Consider the following 18124-nt stretch of genomic DNA (forward strand, 5'->3'; position numbering starts at 1 on the left):
GGTATGGATGTACCCATAGGGAGATATTTTTATTCCAAATGTAAGCTCTCCAATCATTTTTGCACTTTTGTACTCACTCTGATTTTCCCAACTTCCTTCTTGTAGATGGAGATGTTGTAGCCATAGACGTAGATGTTGGTCAGGCGCACGTAGGAGACAGCCTGGTTGCCTCCCCTGTTGTCGTTCTTCTCATCGATGGTGAAGGGCACCAGGGTGTTGTCACTCCCGCAGTACTTGGCCAGGGTGTAGGTGCAGGTGCCCTGGAAGTTGAAGTTCAGCCCGTCGAAGGTGTGATAGTGCGGGTCCCCCCAGCCCCAGCAGGTTCCAATGAAGTTGGGAACGCACATCGCATGGCCGTTCTGGACCTTGCACGTCTCCTTGGCCCGACACGTCAGGACTTTGCAGGGATCTGAAAGGAGAGAAATCCCAGCAATCCGTGAGAGTGAGGGCTAGGGGGGCAGGGGAGCTCGGTTCAGCACAGGCCCAGTTACCCACCCAAAGCCATTCGGAAGAGGGGCCAACCAGAGAGGAGTCAACGGGAGATGGTTTCCTGTAAAAGCTCTCCCTGAGTAGGGATTAAGTAAATAGGTCAAGTAAGGACCTCAACCTTTGACCAAAGCGGCAGGCCCAGAGGATACTTTTCTTTACCTCTTGACAGTCAAGTGCCTGGTCCAAAGCCCAGGAGAGAATCAATTACTTGATTTGACATAGCCTGCCTCCCAGCCCATCGGCTCCAACCCAGAGAACCCACCATGTAACCTACCCCCACCCCTCCCAGAGCTGTGAATAGAACCCAGGAGTCCAGGCTCACAAACCCCCCCGGCTCTAACCACTAGTCCCCACTCGCTTCCTAGATCTAAGGATGGAAACTCTACTCTGCGCCAGCTCCTCAGCTGTCCTGACTCCACTGAGTCTGCTGTAAGGACTCTCTATCTCTACGTTCACCTCTCTTCTTGTTTAACTCTTGCACTCTCTTTCACCTCTGTTGATGCATTGCATGACTCCATCTCTGATCTGACAGGTTTCATCCCTGGTGCAGCTGTGGGCTTCGCAGGTCACCCCTTGGGCAGGAGTGCAGGTGCAGCTTTGCTGGCACTTGTTGGTCAGAACCGTCTCATTAGGCTGTTTGAAAAAAGGGAAAAGAACACAATGTAGCCCGTGGAAAGGTAGTTTTTCAGTGCAGAGATGTTCATTTACAGGGAGGCCATATCTGGGACTAGAACCGAGTGTCTTATCTCCCAGTCCGCAGCCGCTCTACTCCACTTGGCACGACTGCCTTCCCGGAGCTGGGGAGAGAACCGAGGAGTCCTGACTTCCAGCTCCCTGCTCTAACCACTAGACTCCACCGCCCTGCCAGAGACACGGTTCATGGAACCAGGATTGTGCCATTAGTGCCTTTCAACGAGATTCATGTATTGCCATTGGCAACCGACAATGGTCTGATCCAACATGGCTGATGAGAGCAGGGCGTGAAGGACGTGACTGGATAGGAGTTAACACCCCAGCAGGGGGCGGTACCTGGTAATATATCCCCTTCTTGAAGCACCCACAGCTCTGCAGAGCCACGCAGCCCTGGCCATCGAAGAGGAAGCCATCGTCACACTGGCAGCCTTCGGCGCAGGTGTCTGGGCACTTCCTGGCGTCGGTGATCCTGGCACAGGTGGTGGTGCAGAGGTCGGCGCACACCTCGTAGTGACTGTTGGCCGGGCAGCGCAGAGCTAAGGCAGAGAAAGAAGCAACTGATGGCTGGAGAGATCTCAGCCCACAACTTAGAGCAGGGGCGGGCAAACTTTTTGGCCTGAGGGCGGCATCGGGTTTTGGAAATTGTATGGAGGGCTGGTTAGGGGAGGGGGGCGTGGCCCGGCCGCCACCCGCTATCCACGCCCCCCTGCTTCTGGTCCCCTGACAGCCCCCTCCCACCCTGGACTCCTGCCCCATCCAACCACCCCTTCTTCCTGTCCCCTGACTGTCCCCAGATCCCCCGTCCCTGACTGACTCCTGCCGCCCCATCCAACCCCCTCTCCTTCATGACTTCCTCCCCCAGAGACCCCTGCACCCATTCAACCCCCCTGTTCCCCGCCTTCTGACCGCCCCGACCCCTATCCACACTGCGACCCCCGACCACCACCTCAAACTCCCCTCCCACTATCCAACCCCCCGGCTCCCTGCCCCCTTACCACGCTGCCTGGCTGCCGGTGCTTCAGACACACACAGCGCAGCCCGGCTGGAGCCCCCCACACACAGCGCAGCACAGAGACCGGGTCAGGCCGGGCTCCGCAGCTACGCTGCCCCAGGAGCTCACCGCCCTGCCTCCCAGAGCATGGCGCCGGGCAAGCCTCCCGGGCCAGGAGCTCAGGGGCCGGGCAGGAGGGTCCAGTGGGCCGGGTGTGGCCCACGGGTTGTAGTTTGCCCACCTCAGGCTCAGAGGGACAGACATGAAGGAGAGGAGAATCTGACAGGGACGAGAGGACCAGATCACCTTTATAAGGGAATATGACCTTGTTGGTTCCCACCCAAAGGAGTCTCTCAAGAAGCCCAGAGGCCTGGAATCAGATACCTAGAATCGCTCTCCCCGCCCCCCAGCGGGAGGGGAGCGAGTGGGATAGGCCCTGCTGCTACACCAGCATCGCGGCACTTACGGCAGAAGGAGGCGCTCCTCCAGGGCTGGATAGGGGCCCCGGCCTCTTGGCAGGCCGTCACGTAGCTGTGGATGCTCTGGCACAGGACCTGGGAGTCCCCGTTGCCCAAGCACACATCATACAGGCAGTTGTTGAAATACACGCTGGGGCTGATCATGCCGTGGCAGGAGGCGAAGGGGCCGTCGGGGGCCGTGAGCAGCCCGCAGTAGTTGCGCTGTTTGAAGAACTCCTTCTTCTTTTCCTTGCAGACCGGGCAGCTGTTCCCGGCGCATCCGTCGTCACAGGCCACCCCCGGGATCGGGACTTTCCAGGCGGAACCAAAGGCTGCCACGTTAGGGGCCGCGCTGCCGTCGGGGAGCAGGAACTCGTCGTCCCGACGCCCATTGTAGTTCCCGCACAGGCCGCACATCTGGCCCTGGTAGTTCCCTGGGACAGTGACTCTGGCGTGGTAAACCAGGTCGTAGCTCACGGTGAGGCCGAAGTCAGTTTGCACAAGGACGTTCCTGCCGTGCTGATACGCTCGGAGCTGCCCATCGGCCACGATCACAGGCAGGTTGTGGAACACCCCGTCCACCTGGAAGACACAGAGTATTCCCTGTGAACCGGGGCAGTGGATGTTGTTGGGGTGGGCTATGGGCACAAGATAGGGTCTCAATGACACCTGGGCAAATCTGTTGTGACTCCACTGAACTCAATGAAATTATGGCCATTTCTGATCTCAGATCCCTGGGCTTACTCTGCAATCATCCACTGAGCGTAATATGCTGAGGGCTGGATTATGATCTCACTTGTCCCAGAGAAAATCCAGAGCGATTCTGCTTTCTTCAGTGGGATGCCTCTAGACTGGCACTGGTGCCAGTGAGGTCAGGATCAGAACCTGAATGTCTGACCCCTCCTGCCTGTGCGCTCCTAATGAGTGACCCAGGAGACAAGTGCCCCTTGCATTGCCACATCAGAGGGGCTGCCTCATTGCAGGAACATCTTGAGCAGGACTTACCATGACGAGCCCCTTCCTGTTCTGCAGCAGGGTAAGCGTGAGCCCGTAGACCTCCACGGACACCAGCTTGGTGACAGACACCTTGCCATTGCCCCAGGGCTTGTTCTCCACCTTCACGGAGAAGGATGTCAGGTTCCCGGCGTCAGCGCAGGTCTTGGCCAGGATGTAGGTGCAGGTGCCTTGGAAATCGAAGGCAACTCCGTCGAAGGAGAGGTAGTGGGGGTCTCCGGCAGCAGAACACGTTGCAGATCCGACAGGGTGGCATTTCCGGACGCCATCCGCCACCTTGCACTGCTCGTTGGCTCCACAGGAGGCCTCCCGACACTGGACGACCCCGTTGTCTTGGCACCGGCACCACTCCCGGCAGGAGGCGCTGGCGTAGAACACCTCTCCCTTCCTGTAGTACGTGCCCTGGTGCACACAGCCGCAGTGCGCGACGGGGACGCACCGGTCTCCGCTCAGGAGGAACCCGGCGTCGCAGAAACACCCTTCGGCACAGGGGGCATCGCAGCCGTCCGGCGCCGAGAGCCCGTGGCAGGTGGCAGGGCAGCCGCTCCCACAGAGCTCGTAGTGGAAGTTACTGGGGCAGGTGGGACCTGTAGGAGAGGGGCAGAGGGAACGTGCAGATGGCCGTGAGAGAAAGCTTCTTAAATTAATGCACCACCAGAAGAAAATGTGCAGGTATCACTTACAATCGTGTTGTTGGCGGGAACTGGGAGCCAAAACTCTTGGGTTCTAGTCATGGTTCAGGGCGGGAAGTGGGGTTCCCTGGCTTAGAGCAGGGAGGGCTGGGAGCCAGGACTGCTGGGCTCTGTCATTGGCTCCGGGGGGACAGTGGCGTCTAGCGGTTAAAAGCAGGGGAGATTAGCACTCAGGGCTCCTGGGTTCTATTCCTTGCTGTGAGCAGTCAAAGGGATCTAGCAAATCAGAGCTGGAGGGCTTGCAATCAGGTTTTCTGGGTTCTATTGCCAGCTCTGGGAAGGGATGAGGCTCTAGTAGCTTAGTCCCAGAAGGGCTGGGAAGGAGTCAGGACTCCGGGGTTTTCTTTCTGACTCTTGGAGGGGCGTTTGGTCCAGTGGTAAGAGCTGCAGACAAGGGGACGTGTTGCAAGGTGAGTCCCAAATTCTGGAGTGGGCTGCTGTGTAATGTTTAGTGATGGAGGACTGGGAGTCAGGATAACTGGCTTCTGCCACTGGCTTCTCGGGTGACTCTGAGTTACTTGCTTTAGTTCTTTCGGTGTCCGTTTTCCTGCACCCTGACGGGAAGGACGACTAGTGGGTTGGACTAGATGACCTCCTGAGGTCCCTTCCAACCCTGATATTCTATGATTCTATGGTTCTAGTGTTGGCAAAGTATTTCCAACCCCTGGGAGACAGGTGCCAGCAAGGAGACAGGATTACATTGCTATAGCACAAGTATAAAGCGAAGCTGAGTAGGTGACCTTTACGGTTGGCAACACTACTGCAAGCTGATAGGTGTGTAAGGCCAGAGACACACGGCTGAGCCCTTCTGAGCCCCCTGCAGAGGGTGCTGCACATGGAGACTAGCCAGTCCTTAAAGCAGATTCTAGTAGGCGACACTCACTGCAGAATGAGGCTGATCTCCACTGCCCCATCCGGATGCCCCTGGCCTGGCAGGCCATCACGTAGGCGCTGATGGCACTGCAGAGAGCATCCCGGAGACCCTTGTACTGGCAGGTGTCAAAGACGCAGTCGTCGAAGAAAGGGGCTGGGTCGATGACTCCGTGGCACTCTCTGAACGGTCCGTCCCCTCTGGTGATGACCCCGCAGTACCGATCTCCCTTGTAGGGTTGTCTCTGAGCCTCACTGCAGACCAGGCACTTCCCGATGCAGCTGTCTGAGCAGCCCGGGACCTCCCCCACCTTCCAGCTCTCTGCGAACTGGACGGCGTTGGCTGCCCGTCTCCCGTCTCTCATGGTCAGGTCGTCACTGGCAGTTTGGTTGTTGTCACCGCACAGGCCGCAGAGGGCGTTGGCGTAGGTGTTGGGCACAGTGACCCGGACCAGGCTCCCGTCGAAGGTCACCCTCAGCGCGAAGGCGGTCTTGATGAGGACTTGGGCTCCGCTGACGTAAGCCTGTAGCTTCTCCTCATGGTAGAAAGGCAGGGCCACAAAGACTCCGTCCACCTGGAACAGATGCGGCAGGGCCAGGGGTTAATTTTGAATGAATACTGCAGGCAGAAGGTGGGGACCCAGGACTCCTGGGTTTTATTCCTGGCTCAGGGAGGGGTGGCGAAGGGAAGGGAAGAAATGGGGTGGGGCCTAGTAGCTTTGAGCAGGGGAGGCTGGGAGCCAGGACTCCTGAGTTCTATCCCCCGTTCCGGGAGAGGAGTGAGATCTGGTGGGTTACAGCAGAGGGGGATGGGAATCAGGATTCCTGGCTCCTATCCTCAACTCTGGGAAGGCAGTGGTTGGAGCGCGGCGGCTGGGAGCTAGGACTCTTGGGTTCTAACCCCAGCTCTGGTCAGGGAGTCGGGTCTAGCGATGAGAGCAGCTTTGCAGGACAGGTTCACAAAGAGCCTGTCTATCTGGAACACACGTCTTGGGGATGGTCTGAATTCCCAATTACACGAAGGCCTGCTCTACACTAGTAAATTAGGGCAGTATCACTATCGCTCCGGGGTGTGAAAACTCCACACCCCTGACCCACGCAGTTAAACTGACCTGACCCCTGGTGTAGACGTTGCCAGGTCAACGGGAGAATTCTCCTGTCAACCTAGCGAGTGCCTCTTGTGAAGGTGTCTTACCTACACCAATGGGAGACCTCCTGCCATTGGCATTGGCAGCCTCTTCACTGAAGCGCCGCAGCTACGGCAAGTCCATTGTGCCACATTAGCAGTTTATTTGGAAACAGCCCTAAGACTCTCTCACACCCCTTGGGCAGTGTAAATGCAGTTGACTCCCAACTTTCTGCTGTCAGATACCTGGAAAGGGCCTTCGCGCAACAGAAGTCAGGATCAAGTACTTTAGTGGAGGAAGCTTTTAGGGTGTTGACTCCCCTGGAGTCAATGGGGCCAGATCCCCAGCTGGTGGGAATTGGGCATAGCTCCTGTGGAGGGAATGGGACCCGATCCCCAGCTAAATGAGTGAGTCAGTTGAATGCACAGCAGTTACAGTGGCAAAACGGCCCTGATGGAGAGGAGAAAATCCTGCCCTATATATTCACAAAGAGGCACTCAGTTCCTTCCCACACATCCACCACCAGCTCAGTGTACAATGGACGCAGGTCTCATTTCTGAAACGGGGAGAGAAATAATGGGTAATGTATCATCAACAGCAAGAGTTCCTGCTCACAGCTCCCCGAGAAGTCATAGAATCATAGAATATCAGGGTTGGAAGGGACCTCAGGAGGTCATCTAGTCCGAGCCCCTGCTCAAAGCAGGACCAGTCCCCAACTAAATCATCCCAGCCAGGGCTTTGTCAAGCCTGACCTTAAAATCTTCGAAGGAAGGAGATTCCACCACCTCCCGAGGTAACGCATTCCAGTGTTTCACAACACTCCTAGTGAAAAAGTTTTTCCTAATAGCCAACCTAAACCTCCCTCACTGCAACTTGAGACCATTACTCCTCATTCTGTCATCTGCTACCACTGAGAACAGTCTAGATCCATCCTCTTTGGAACCCCCTTTCAGCTAGTTGAAAGCAGCTATCAAATCCCCCCTCATTCTTCTCTTCCGCAGACTAAACAATCCCAGTTCCCTCAGCCTCTCCTCATAAGTCATGTGTTCCAGTCCCCTAACCATTTTTCTTGCCCTCCGCTGGACGTTTTCCAATTTTTCCACATCCTTCTTCTAGTGTGGGGCCCAAAACTGGACACTAGTACTCCAGATGAGGCCTCAGCAATATCGAATAGAGGGGAACGATCACATCCCTCGATCTGCTGGCAATGCCCCTACTTATACATCCCAAAGTGCCATTGGCCTTCTTGGCAACAAGGGCACACTGTTGACTGTAGTCCTGTGGCTCTCCGTCCCTACCTTGATCTTGCGGGGATATTGCTGGCTGACAGTGATGTTTCTACCGTAGACCTCCAAGGTCACCACTTTGGTGTAGGACACGGCCTTGCTGCCGCGGTTGTTATTCTCCACCTTGATGTTGAATGGGGTGAGCGTGGGGTCCTTGGAGCAGACCCCAGCCAGAAGGTAGATGCAGGTGCCCATGAAATTGTACTTTTTCCCGTCAAAGGTGGTGTAGTGAGGGTCTCCGGAGGCCGTGCAGGTGGAGTAGCTGATTGGGGAGCAGCCACGGACCCCGTTGATCACGGCGCATCTCTCGCTGGCCTTGCAGCCGGTCTCCTGGCAAAGCACCATGCCCAAGCTGGGATCACATCTGCACCGAGAGAGGCAGTTCTCATCGGCCCAGAACTCCTCGTTGGGTTTGTAGTAGCGGCCATTGTAGTCACAGCCACAGCTCTCCACGGGGACACACTGGCCGGCACTCAGGACGTAACCGTTGTCACACTGGCAGGTCTCCACGCAGGGCTCCAGGCAGGAGGAGTTGGCGGTTTGGTCGGAGCAGCTGGCCGGGCAGGCGTTCCCACAGGCCTCGTAGTGGCTGTTCTCAGGGCAGAGCAGGACTGGGAGGGGGTCAGAGAGGGGGAGATTTAACATCACAGGAAATGAACTAAAAACACCCGCTTACATGCAGCAAGAGCTAGAGAGAAATTCTAATGTGCAATCGGCATCCTCTATATCACAGGCCCGATGTACAAGCAGCCACACTAAGGCCGCCTCTGGAGTAGAGCACAGGGAACAACCCCGTTGGGCAAAGGAGTTTGCTAGCTGGGAGAGCAGGGAAATGCTCTCTTTGTAGAGAAAATCCAAGAAAATCTGCAAAGTGCACCCAGAGCAGATGAGACCTCACTTGTCAAGGCCTCCTCTGGAGCCCCGCCCACACCAGATGACCTCAGACTCAGCACACGTCCCGCGGAAGTGGAAAGACTCAGGAGATCCTACTGGGTTGGGACCCTGTATTTTCAGGTAGTATTTCGGATGGGTCCATCTTTCCATCGCTTTCTGATCCATCCCTCTCTTCCAGCCATTTCACCCACCAAATCCATCCCGCTTTTCTATTCTTCACTTACATCCCTCTTACACAATGCTGAACACCCCTTCTTTGAAGTGCGGAAGTGAGATTTTCTTTACATTAGATTGTAATAAATCTTTGTCGTTGCCTCCATCTAACTGACGTGTACATCCAGGAGTATCTATATCTGTCTAATCTAGAACCTAATCATGGAATCATAGAATATCAAGCTTGGAAGGAACCTCAGGAGGTCATCTAATCCAACCCCCTGCTCAAAGCAGGATCAATCCCCCATGTTTTGCCCCCGAAATGGCCCCCTCAAGGATTGAACTCACAACCCAGGGTTTAGCAGGCCAATGCTCAAACCACTGAGCTATCCCTCCCCCCCGTTTAGCCAGCCGTCCCTCTGGCTCAGCATCCAATCGACCAATCTTTACCTCTAATTGACTTTATCTCCCCGTGCACCTAATCCATTTATCCATCCATTAAATCTCTTTATCTCTCTATCCATCGAACCCACCTACCCGTCTATTACACCCATTTAATCTCTCCATCCATTTTATCCACGTATCCTCCAGTGAATCTATTTAATCACCCAATCCATCTAATCCATCTACCAATCTATTAAACCTGTTTAATCTCCCTATTCATCTAATCCATCCTCCTAACGATATTTGGAGACTCTTCCTTTCTCTCATCTAATCCAATCTATGAAAACCATGTGTCCATCGATTCTCAATCTAGCTAGTCTCTTATAGGGGCTTCTCAAGCCCACATCCCCATGGTGTCTAGTTGCCAAGGTGCAGGATCTAGGCCTGGTGTCTGCCCTGACACTCCGCCCACTGGCCATCTCCTCAAGCAGCACAGTAACTCTAGTCTAATTGCTGCTTTTGTCAATAAAAAAAACAAACCACCGAGCTCACCGCAGCCGGACGGTGTCCTCCAGTCATAGACGGTGATGCCCTGTTTCTTGCAGATGGCTGCATAGGCCTCCAGCGCCTGGCACAGGATGTTCTTGGCTCCCCCGTTCAGACACACGTCGTAGATGCAGCTGTCAAAAATGTCCTGGGGGCTCACTTTGGAGTGACACTCTCTGAAGGGCCCTCCTGGTCTTTTGCTGATCAAACCACAATATTCGTCGCCCCCGTAGATCTTCTGCTTGCTCTTATCGCACGTCGGGCATGTCCCTTTGCAATCGTCCCAGCAGAAGGGGTCCCGGTCTTTGACTTTCCAGCTCCTGGCCCACTCCACGATGGAAGAGACTCGGGTGCCGTTGGGTGACGTCATCTCATCTCCACGCTTTTGGTTGAAGTTCCCACAAAGGCCGCCCATGGCCCCATAATAGCTGCTGGGGAGGGTGATGATCAGGTGCCAATTCCAGTCATACGACACCTGCAGACCAAAGTCTGTCCGCAGGATAGCACTGAGACCGCTCTGGTAGAGCTTGATTTTACCGTCTTCCAGGGTCACCGGCAAGCTGGTGGTCACGTCATTGATCTAGAGATAGGAGGAAAGAACCAACGGTTATTTCTCTTTTCATCTCACCTCTTCCAAGAGTTCTGCTCCTCTGGGACAAGAAAGATTAGAAAGCCCCAATTAAGCACTTGAGTCCTCAGAGATCAGATGTTCTCTGTGCAGGGGATCTGGCTGTGGAATGAATTCCCAGTGCAGATTAGATAAATCCAGAGTGTGACCTGGACTCCCCTTTAATAAAGCTTCCCGACAAGAACGAAGCAATGATATTCACAGCTTGAAACCCGCCCAACTCACCACAAAATCCTACTGCAAGTGGAGATTTTTCTACCCCAAAAAGAGGAGAAAAGCCAGAAGCTCCATGGATTGGAGCAGAGACTTTACTCTGGTCAATACATGTTATGTAGAGGATGGTTGGCTCCTATGGTGATGGGTGGCAGTACAAAACCAAAGAGCTAGAGAGAGAGAGCGAGAGAGTTGTGGAAGGAAGACAGGAACTGTTTATCCTGTGTGGCCTGGAGGGATCCCGCGACATGGGGAGACTGGTAGAACAAGAGTTCTGGGTGACCTAGGCTGACTGGGGAATCCTATGTGGTCCATGGAGGCAAGATTGCCCAGGTGAATTGGGAGGGCCCAGGGGCCCGGAGCAGATAATTTTAAATCGGTTCATTTCTCGCTTATTCTGTTCTTCTTTTGGAATGTTGTCATTTTCGATCTTGTTTCTTTTCATGGCCACTTTGAGATCACAAAAAGGGGATTTTCTTTCTGATAATCTGGAAAAATTTCTATTTTAAAATTTCTAAATATCATTTCTTTTTTTAAAAAAAGATACCTATTTCAAAACAAAGGACCTGATTCAGCAGAAATTCTTGAAAAAGAAACAAACAAAAGTACTGGCCCATTTGTATGAATGGAAGAAAAGAGATGTTGACATTTTCCAAAAGAAAATTGGTCTTCAACCAGCACAGAGAGATAGATAGCTGTGTATGGGGATGGTGGGATAGATCGATGGAGAAAAAGCAGATGTGTATGGTGATAGATTAAGAGACGGATTGATGTGTATGGGCTGGGTGGAGAGAAAGAGAGATCTATATGGGGACAAACAGAGGGACGGATAGATGTGTATCCTGACAGATGGATTGACAGATTTGTCTTGGCCTGGATGGTAAGATGGATGCATATGTATGGGGAAGGATAGACAGAGATATAGACAGATGGGTATGCGGATGGATGGATGGATAGGTAGATGTGTATGGGTATGGATGTACCCATAGGGAGATATTTTTATTCCAAATGTAAGCTCTCCAATCATTTTTGCACTTTTGTACTCACTCTGATTTTCCCAACTTCCTTCTTGTAGATGGAGATGTTGTAGCCATAGACGTAGATGTTGGTCAGGCGCACGTAGGAGACAGCCTGGTTGCCTCCCCTGTTGTCGTTCTTCTCATCGATGGTGAAGGGCACCAGGGTGTTGTCGCTCCCGCAGTACTTGGCCAGGGTGTAGGTGCAGGTGCCCTGGAAGTTGAAGTTCAGCCCGTCGAAGGTGTGATAGTGCGGGTCCCCCCAGCCCCAGCAGGTTCCAATGAAGTTGGGAACGCACATCGCACGGCCGTTCTGGACCTTGCACGTCTCCTTGGCCCGACATGTCAGGACTTTGCAGGGATCTGAAAGGAGAGAAATCCCAGCAATCCGTGAGAGTGAGGGCTAGGGGGGCAGGGGAGCTCGGTTCAGCACAGGCCCAGTTACCCACCCAAAGCCATTCGGAAGAGGGGCCAACCAGAGAGGAGTCAACGGGAGATGGTTTCCTGTAAAAGCTCTGCCTGAGTAGGGATTAAGTAAATAGGTCAAGTAAGGACCTCAACCTTTGACCAAAGCGGCAGGCCCAGAGGATACTTTTCTTTACCTCTTGACAGTCAAGTGCCTGGTCCAAAGCCCAGGAGAGAATCAATGACTTGATTTGACATAGCCTGCCTCCCAGCCCATCGGCTCCAACCCAGAGAACCCACCATGTAACCTACCCCCACCCCTCCCAGAGCTGTGAATAGAACCCAGGAGTCCAGGCTCACAAACCCCCCCGGCTCTAACCACTAGTCCCCACTCACTTCCTAGATCTAAGGATGGAAACTCTTCTCTGCGCCAGCTCCTCAGCTGTCCTGACTCCACTGAGTCTGCTCTAAGGACTCTCTATCTCTACGTTCACCTCTCTTCTTGTTTAACTCTTGCACTCTCTTTCACCTCTGTTGATGCATTGCATGACTCCATCTCTGATCTGACAGGTTTCATCCCTGGTGCAGCTGTGGGCTTCGCAGGTCACCCCTTGGGCAGGAGTGCAGGTGCAGCTTTGCTGGCACTTGTTGGTCAGAACCGTCTCATTAGGCTGTTTGAAAAAAGGGAAAAGAACACAATGTAGCCCGGGGAAAGGTAGTTTTTCAGTGCGGAGATGTTCATTTACAGGGAGGCCATATCTGGGACTAGAACCGAGTGTCTTATCTCCCAGTCCGCAGCCGCTCTACTCCACTTGGCACGACTGCCTTCCTGGAGCTGGGGAGAGAACCGAGGAGTCCTGACTTCCAGCTCCCTGCTCTAACCACTAGACTCCACCGCCCTGCCAGAGACACGGTTCATGGAACCAGGATTGTGCCATTAGTGCCTTTCAACAGAGATTCATGTATTGCCATTGGCAACAGACAATGGTCTGATCCAACATGGCTGATGAGAGCAGGGCGTGAAGGACGTGACTGGATAGGAGTTAACACCCCAGCAGGGGGCGGTACCTGGTAATATATCCCCTTCTTGAAGCACCCACAGCTCTGCAGAGCCACGCAGCCCTGGCCATCGAAGAGGAAGCCATCGTCACACTGGCAGCCTTCGGCGCAGGTGTCTGGGCACTTCCTGGCGTCGGTGATCCTGGCACAGGTGGTGGTGCAGAGGTCGGCGCACACCTCGTAGTGACTGTTGGCCGGGCAGCGCAGAGCTAAGGCAGAGAAAGAAGCAACTGATGGCTGGAGAGATCTCAGCCCACAACTTAGAGCAGGGCCGGGCAAACTTTTTGGCCTGAGGGCGGCATCGGGTTTTGGAAATTGTATGGAGGGCTGGTTAGGGGAGGGGGGCGTGGCCCGGCCGCCACCCGCTATCCACGCCCCCCTGCTTCTGGTCCCCTGACAGCCCCCTCCCACCCTGGACTCCTGCCCCATCCAACCACCCCTTCTTCCTGTCCCCTGACTGTCCCCAGATCCCCCGTCCCTGACTGACTCCTGCCGCCCCATCCAACCCCCTCTCCTTCATGACTTCCTCCCCCAGAGACCCCTGCACCCATTCAACCCCCCTGTTCCCCGCCTTCTGACCGCCCCGACCCCTATCCACACTGCGACCCCCGACCACCACCTCAAACTCCCCTCCCACTATCCAACCCCCCGGCTCCCTGCCCCCTTACCACGCTGCCTGGCTGCCGGTGCTTCAGACACACACAGCGCAGCCCGGCTGGAGCCCCCCACACACAGCGCAGCACAGAGACCGGGTCAGGCCGGGCTCCGCAGCTACGCTGCCCCAGGAGCTCACCGCCCTGCCTCCCAGAGCATGGCGCCGGGCAAGCCTCCCGGGCCAGGAGCTCAGGGGCAGGGCAGGAGGGTCCAGTGGGCCGGGTGTGGCCCACGGGTTGTAGTTTGCCCACCTCAGGCTCAGAGGGACAGACATGAAGGAGAGGAGAACCTGACAGGGACGAGAGGACCAGATCACCTTTATAAGGGAATATGACCTTGTTGGTTCCCACCCAAAGGAGTCTCTCAAGAAGCCCAGAGGCCTGGAATGAGATACCTAGAATCGCTCTCCCCGCCCCCCAGCGGGAGGGGAGCGAGTGGGATAGGCCCTTCTACACCAGCATCGCGGCACTTACGGCAGAAGGAGGCGCTCCTCCAGGGCTGGATAGGGGACCCGGCCTCTTGGCAGGCCGTCACGTAGCTGTGGATGCTCTGGCACAGGACCTGGGAGTCCCCGTTGCCCAGGCACACATCATACAGGCAGTTGTTGAAATACACGCTGGGGCTGACCATGCCGTGGCAGGAGGCGAAGGGGCCGTCGGGGGCCGTGAGCAGCCCGCAGTAGTTGCGCTGTTGGAAGAACTCCTTCTTCTTCTCCTTGCAGACCGGGCAGCTGTTCCCGGCGCATCCGTCGTCACAGGCCACCCCCGGGATCGGGACTTTCCAGGCGGAACCAAAGGCTGCCACGTTAGGGGCCGCGCTGCCGTCGGGGAGCAGGAACTCGTCGTCCCGACGCCCATTGTAGTTCCCGCACAGGCCGCACATCTGGCCCTGGTAGTTCCCTGGGACAGTGACTCTGGCGTGGTAAACCAGGTCGTAGCTCACGGTGAGGCCGAAGTCAGTTTGCACAAGGACGTTCCTGCCGTGCTGATACGCTCGGAGCTGCCCATCGGCCACAATCACAGGCAGGTTGTGGAACACCCCGTCCACCTGGAAGACACAGAGTATTCCCTGTGAACCGGGGCAGTGGATGTTGTTGGGGTGGGCTATGGGCACAAGATAGGGTCTCAATGACACCTGGGCAAATCTGCTGTGACTCCACTGAACTCAATGAAATTATGGCCATTTCTGATCTCAGATCCCTGGGCTTACTCTGCAATCATCCACTGAGCGTAATATGCTGAGGGCTGGATTATGATCTCACTTGTCCCAGAGAAAATCCAGAGCGATTCTGCTTTCTTCAGTGGGATGCCTCTAGACTGGCACTGGTACCAGTGAGGTCAGGATCAGAACCTGAATGTCTGACCCCTCCTGCCTGTGCGCTCCTAATGAGTGACCCAGGAGACAAGTGCCCCTTGCATTGCCACATCAGTGGGGCTGCCCCATTGCAGGAACATCTTGAGCAGGACTTACCATGACGAGCCCCTTCCTGTTCTGCAGCAGGGTAAGCGTGAGCCCGTAGACCTCCACGGACACCAGCTTGGTGACAGACACCTTGCCATTGCCCCAGGGCTTGTTCTCCACCTTCACGGAGAAGGATGTCAGGTTCCCGGCGTCAGCGCAGGTCTTGGCCAGGATGTAGGTGCAGGTGCCTTGGAAATCGAAGGCAACTCCGTCGAAGGAGAGGTAGTGGGGGTCTCCGGCAGCAGAACACGTTGCAGATCCGACAGGGTGGCATTTCCGGACGCCATCCGCCACCTTGCACTGCTCGTTGGCTCCACAGGAGGCCTCCCGACACTGGACAACCCCGTTGTCTTGGCACCGGCACCGCTCCCGGCAGGAGGCGCTGGCGTAGAACACCTCTCCCTTCCTGTAGTACGTGCCCTGGTGCACACAGCCGCAGTGCGCGACGGGGACGCACCGGTCTCCGCTCAGGAGGAACCCGGCGTCGCAGAAACACCCTTCGGCACAGGGGGCATCGCAGCCGTCCGGCGCCGAGAGCCCATGGCAGGTGGCAGGGCAGCCGCTCCCACAGAGCTCGTAGTGGAAGTTACTGGGGCAGGTGGGACCTGTAGGAGAGGGGCAGAGGGAACGTGCAGATGGCCGTGAGAGAAAGCTTCTTAAATTAATGCACCACCAGAAGAAAATGTGCAGGTATCACTTACAATCGTGTTGTTGGCGGGAACTGGGAGCCAAAACTCCTGGGTTCTAGTCATGGTTCAGGGCGGGAAGTGGGGTTCCCTGGCTTAGAGCAGGGAGGGCTGGGAGCCAGGACTGCTAGGCTCTGTCATTGGCTCTGGGGGGACAGTGGCGTCTAGCGGTTAAAAGCAGGGGAGATTAGCACTCAGGGCTCCTGGGTTCTATTCCTTGCTGTGAGCAGTCAAAGGGATCTAGCAAATCAGAGCTGGAGGGCTTGCAATCAGGTTTTCTGGGTTCTATTGCCAGCTCTGGGAAGGGATGAGGCTCTAGTAGCTTAGTCCCAGAAGGGCTGGGAAGGAGTCAGGACTCCGGGGTTTTCTTTCTGACTCTTGGAGGGGCGTTTGGTCCAGTGGTAAGAGCTGCAGACAAGGGGACGTGTTGCAAGGTGAGTCCCAAATTCTGGAGTGGGCTGCTGTGTAATGTTTAGTGATGGAGGACTGGGAGTCAGGATAACTGGCTTCTGCCACTGGCTTCTCGGGTGACTCTGAGTTACTTGCTTTAGTTCTTTCGGTGTCCGTTTTCCTGCACCCTGACGGGAAGGACGACTAGTGGGTTGGACTAGATGACCTCCTGAGGTCCCTTCCAACCCTGATATTCTATGATTCTATGGTTCTAGTGTTGGCAAAGTATTTCCAACCCCTGGGAGACAGGTGCCAGCAAGGAGACAGGATTACATTGCTATAGCACAAGTATAAAGCGAAGCTGAGTAGGTGACCTTTACGGTTGGCAACACTACTGCAAGCTGATAGGTGTGTAAGGCCAGAGACACACGGCTGAGCCCTTCTGAGCCCCCTGCGGAGGGTGCGGAGACTAGCCAGTCCTTAAAGCAGATTCTAGTAGGCGACACTCACTGCAGAATGAGGCTGATCTCCACTGCCCCATCCGGATGCCCCTGGCCTGGCAGGCCATCACGTAGGCGCTTATGGCACTGCAGAGAGCATCCCGGAGACCCTTGTACTGGCAGGTGTCAAAGACGCAGTCGTCGAAGAAAGGGGCTGGGTCGATGACTCCGTGGCACTCTCTGAACGGTCCGTCCCCTCTGGTGATGACCCCGCAGTACCGATCTCCCTTGTAGGGTTGTCTCTGAGCCTCACTGCAGACCAGGCACTTCCCGATGCAGCTGTCTGAGCAGCCCGGGACCTCCCCCACCTTCCAGCTCTCTGCGAACTGGACGGCGTTGGCTGCCCGTCTCCCGTCTCTCATGGTCAGGTCGTCACTGGCAGTTTGGTTGTTGTCACCGCACAGGCCGCAGAGGGCGTTGGCGTAGGTGTTGGGCACAGTGACCCGGACCAGGCTCCCGTCGAAGGTCACCCTCAGCGCGAAGGCGGTCTTGATGAGGACTTGGGCTCCGCTGACGTAAGCCTGTAGCTTCTCCTCATGGTAGAAAGGCAGGGCCACAAAGACTCCGTCCACCTGGAACAGACACGGCAGGGCCAGGGGTTAATTTTGAATGAATACTGCAGGCAGAAGGTGGGGACCCAGGACTCCTGGGTTTTATTCCTGGCTCAGGGAGGGGTGGCGAAGGGAAGGGAAGAAATGGGGTGGGGCCTAGTAGCTTTGAGCAGGGGAGGCTGGGAGCCAGGACTCCTGAGTTCTATCCCCCGTTCCGGGAGAGGAGTGAGATCTGGTGGGTTACAGCAGAGGGGGATGGGAATCAGGATTCCTGGCTCCTATCCTCAACTCTGGGAAGGCAGTGGTTGGAGTGCGGCGGCTGGGAGCTAGGACTCTTGGGTTCTAACCCCAGCTCTGGTCAGGGAGTGGGGTCTAGCGATGAGAGCAGCTTTGCAGGACAGGTTCACAAAGAGCCTGTCTATCTGGAACACACGTCTTGGGGATGGTCTGAATTCCCAATTACACGAAGGCCTGCTCTACACTAGTAAATTAGGGCAGTATCAGTATCGCTCCGGGGTGTGAAAACTCCACACCCCTGACCCACGCAGTTAAACTGACCTGACCCCTGGTGTAGACGTTGCCAGGTCAACGGGAGAATTCTCCTGTCAACCTAGCGAGTGCCTCTTGTGAAGGTGTCTTACCTACACCAATGGGAGACCTCCTGCCATTGGCATTGGCAGCCTCTTCACTGAAGCGCCGCAGCTACGGCAAGTCCATTGTGCCACATTAGCAGTTTATTTGGAAACAGCCCTAAGACTCTCTCACACCCCTTGGGCAGTGTAAATGCAGTTGACTCCCAACTTTCTGCTGTCAGATACCTGGAAAGGGCCTTCGTGCAACAGAAGTCAGGATCAAGTACTTTAGTGGAGGAAGCTTTTAGGGTGTTGACTCCCCTGGAGTCAATGGGGCCAGATCCCCAGCTGGTGGGAATTGGGCATAGCTCCTGTGGAGGGAATGGGACCCG

The 18124-nt window shown here is 55.5% G+C and overlaps 1 protein-coding gene across 1 annotated transcript in view; it reads right to left on the reverse strand.

Moving 5' to 3' along the window:
* Window positions 1–18124, reverse strand: part of LOC144279949 (IgGFc-binding protein-like) — a 141026-nt gene that overhangs the window by 27641 nt on the left and 95261 nt on the right. Inside the window, exons 36-49 of the mRNA XM_077841654.1 lie at window positions 16620–17181; window positions 15043–15638; window positions 14046–14619; window positions 12928–13127; window positions 12389–12530; window positions 11486–11817; window positions 9604–10177; window positions 7633–8231; window positions 5221–5782; window positions 3637–4232; window positions 2640–3213; window positions 1519–1718; window positions 981–1122; window positions 78–409 (exon numbers count right to left, since the gene is read on the reverse strand). Coding sequence (XP_077697780.1) covers window positions 78–409; window positions 981–1122; window positions 1519–1718; window positions 2640–3213; window positions 3637–4232; window positions 5221–5782; window positions 7633–8231; window positions 9604–10177; window positions 11486–11817; window positions 12389–12530; window positions 12928–13127; window positions 14046–14619; window positions 15043–15638; window positions 16620–17181 — 5985 coding nt within the window. The remainder of the gene's footprint in view (window positions 1–77; window positions 410–980; window positions 1123–1518; window positions 1719–2639; window positions 3214–3636; window positions 4233–5220; window positions 5783–7632; window positions 8232–9603; window positions 10178–11485; window positions 11818–12388; window positions 12531–12927; window positions 13128–14045; window positions 14620–15042; window positions 15639–16619; window positions 17182–18124) is intronic.

Source organism: Eretmochelys imbricata, chromosome 24 (genome assembly GCF_965152235.1).
Source record: "Eretmochelys imbricata isolate rEreImb1 chromosome 24, rEreImb1.hap1, whole genome shotgun sequence".
NCBI classification, from domain to species: Eukaryota; Metazoa; Chordata; order Testudines; family Cheloniidae; genus Eretmochelys; species Eretmochelys imbricata.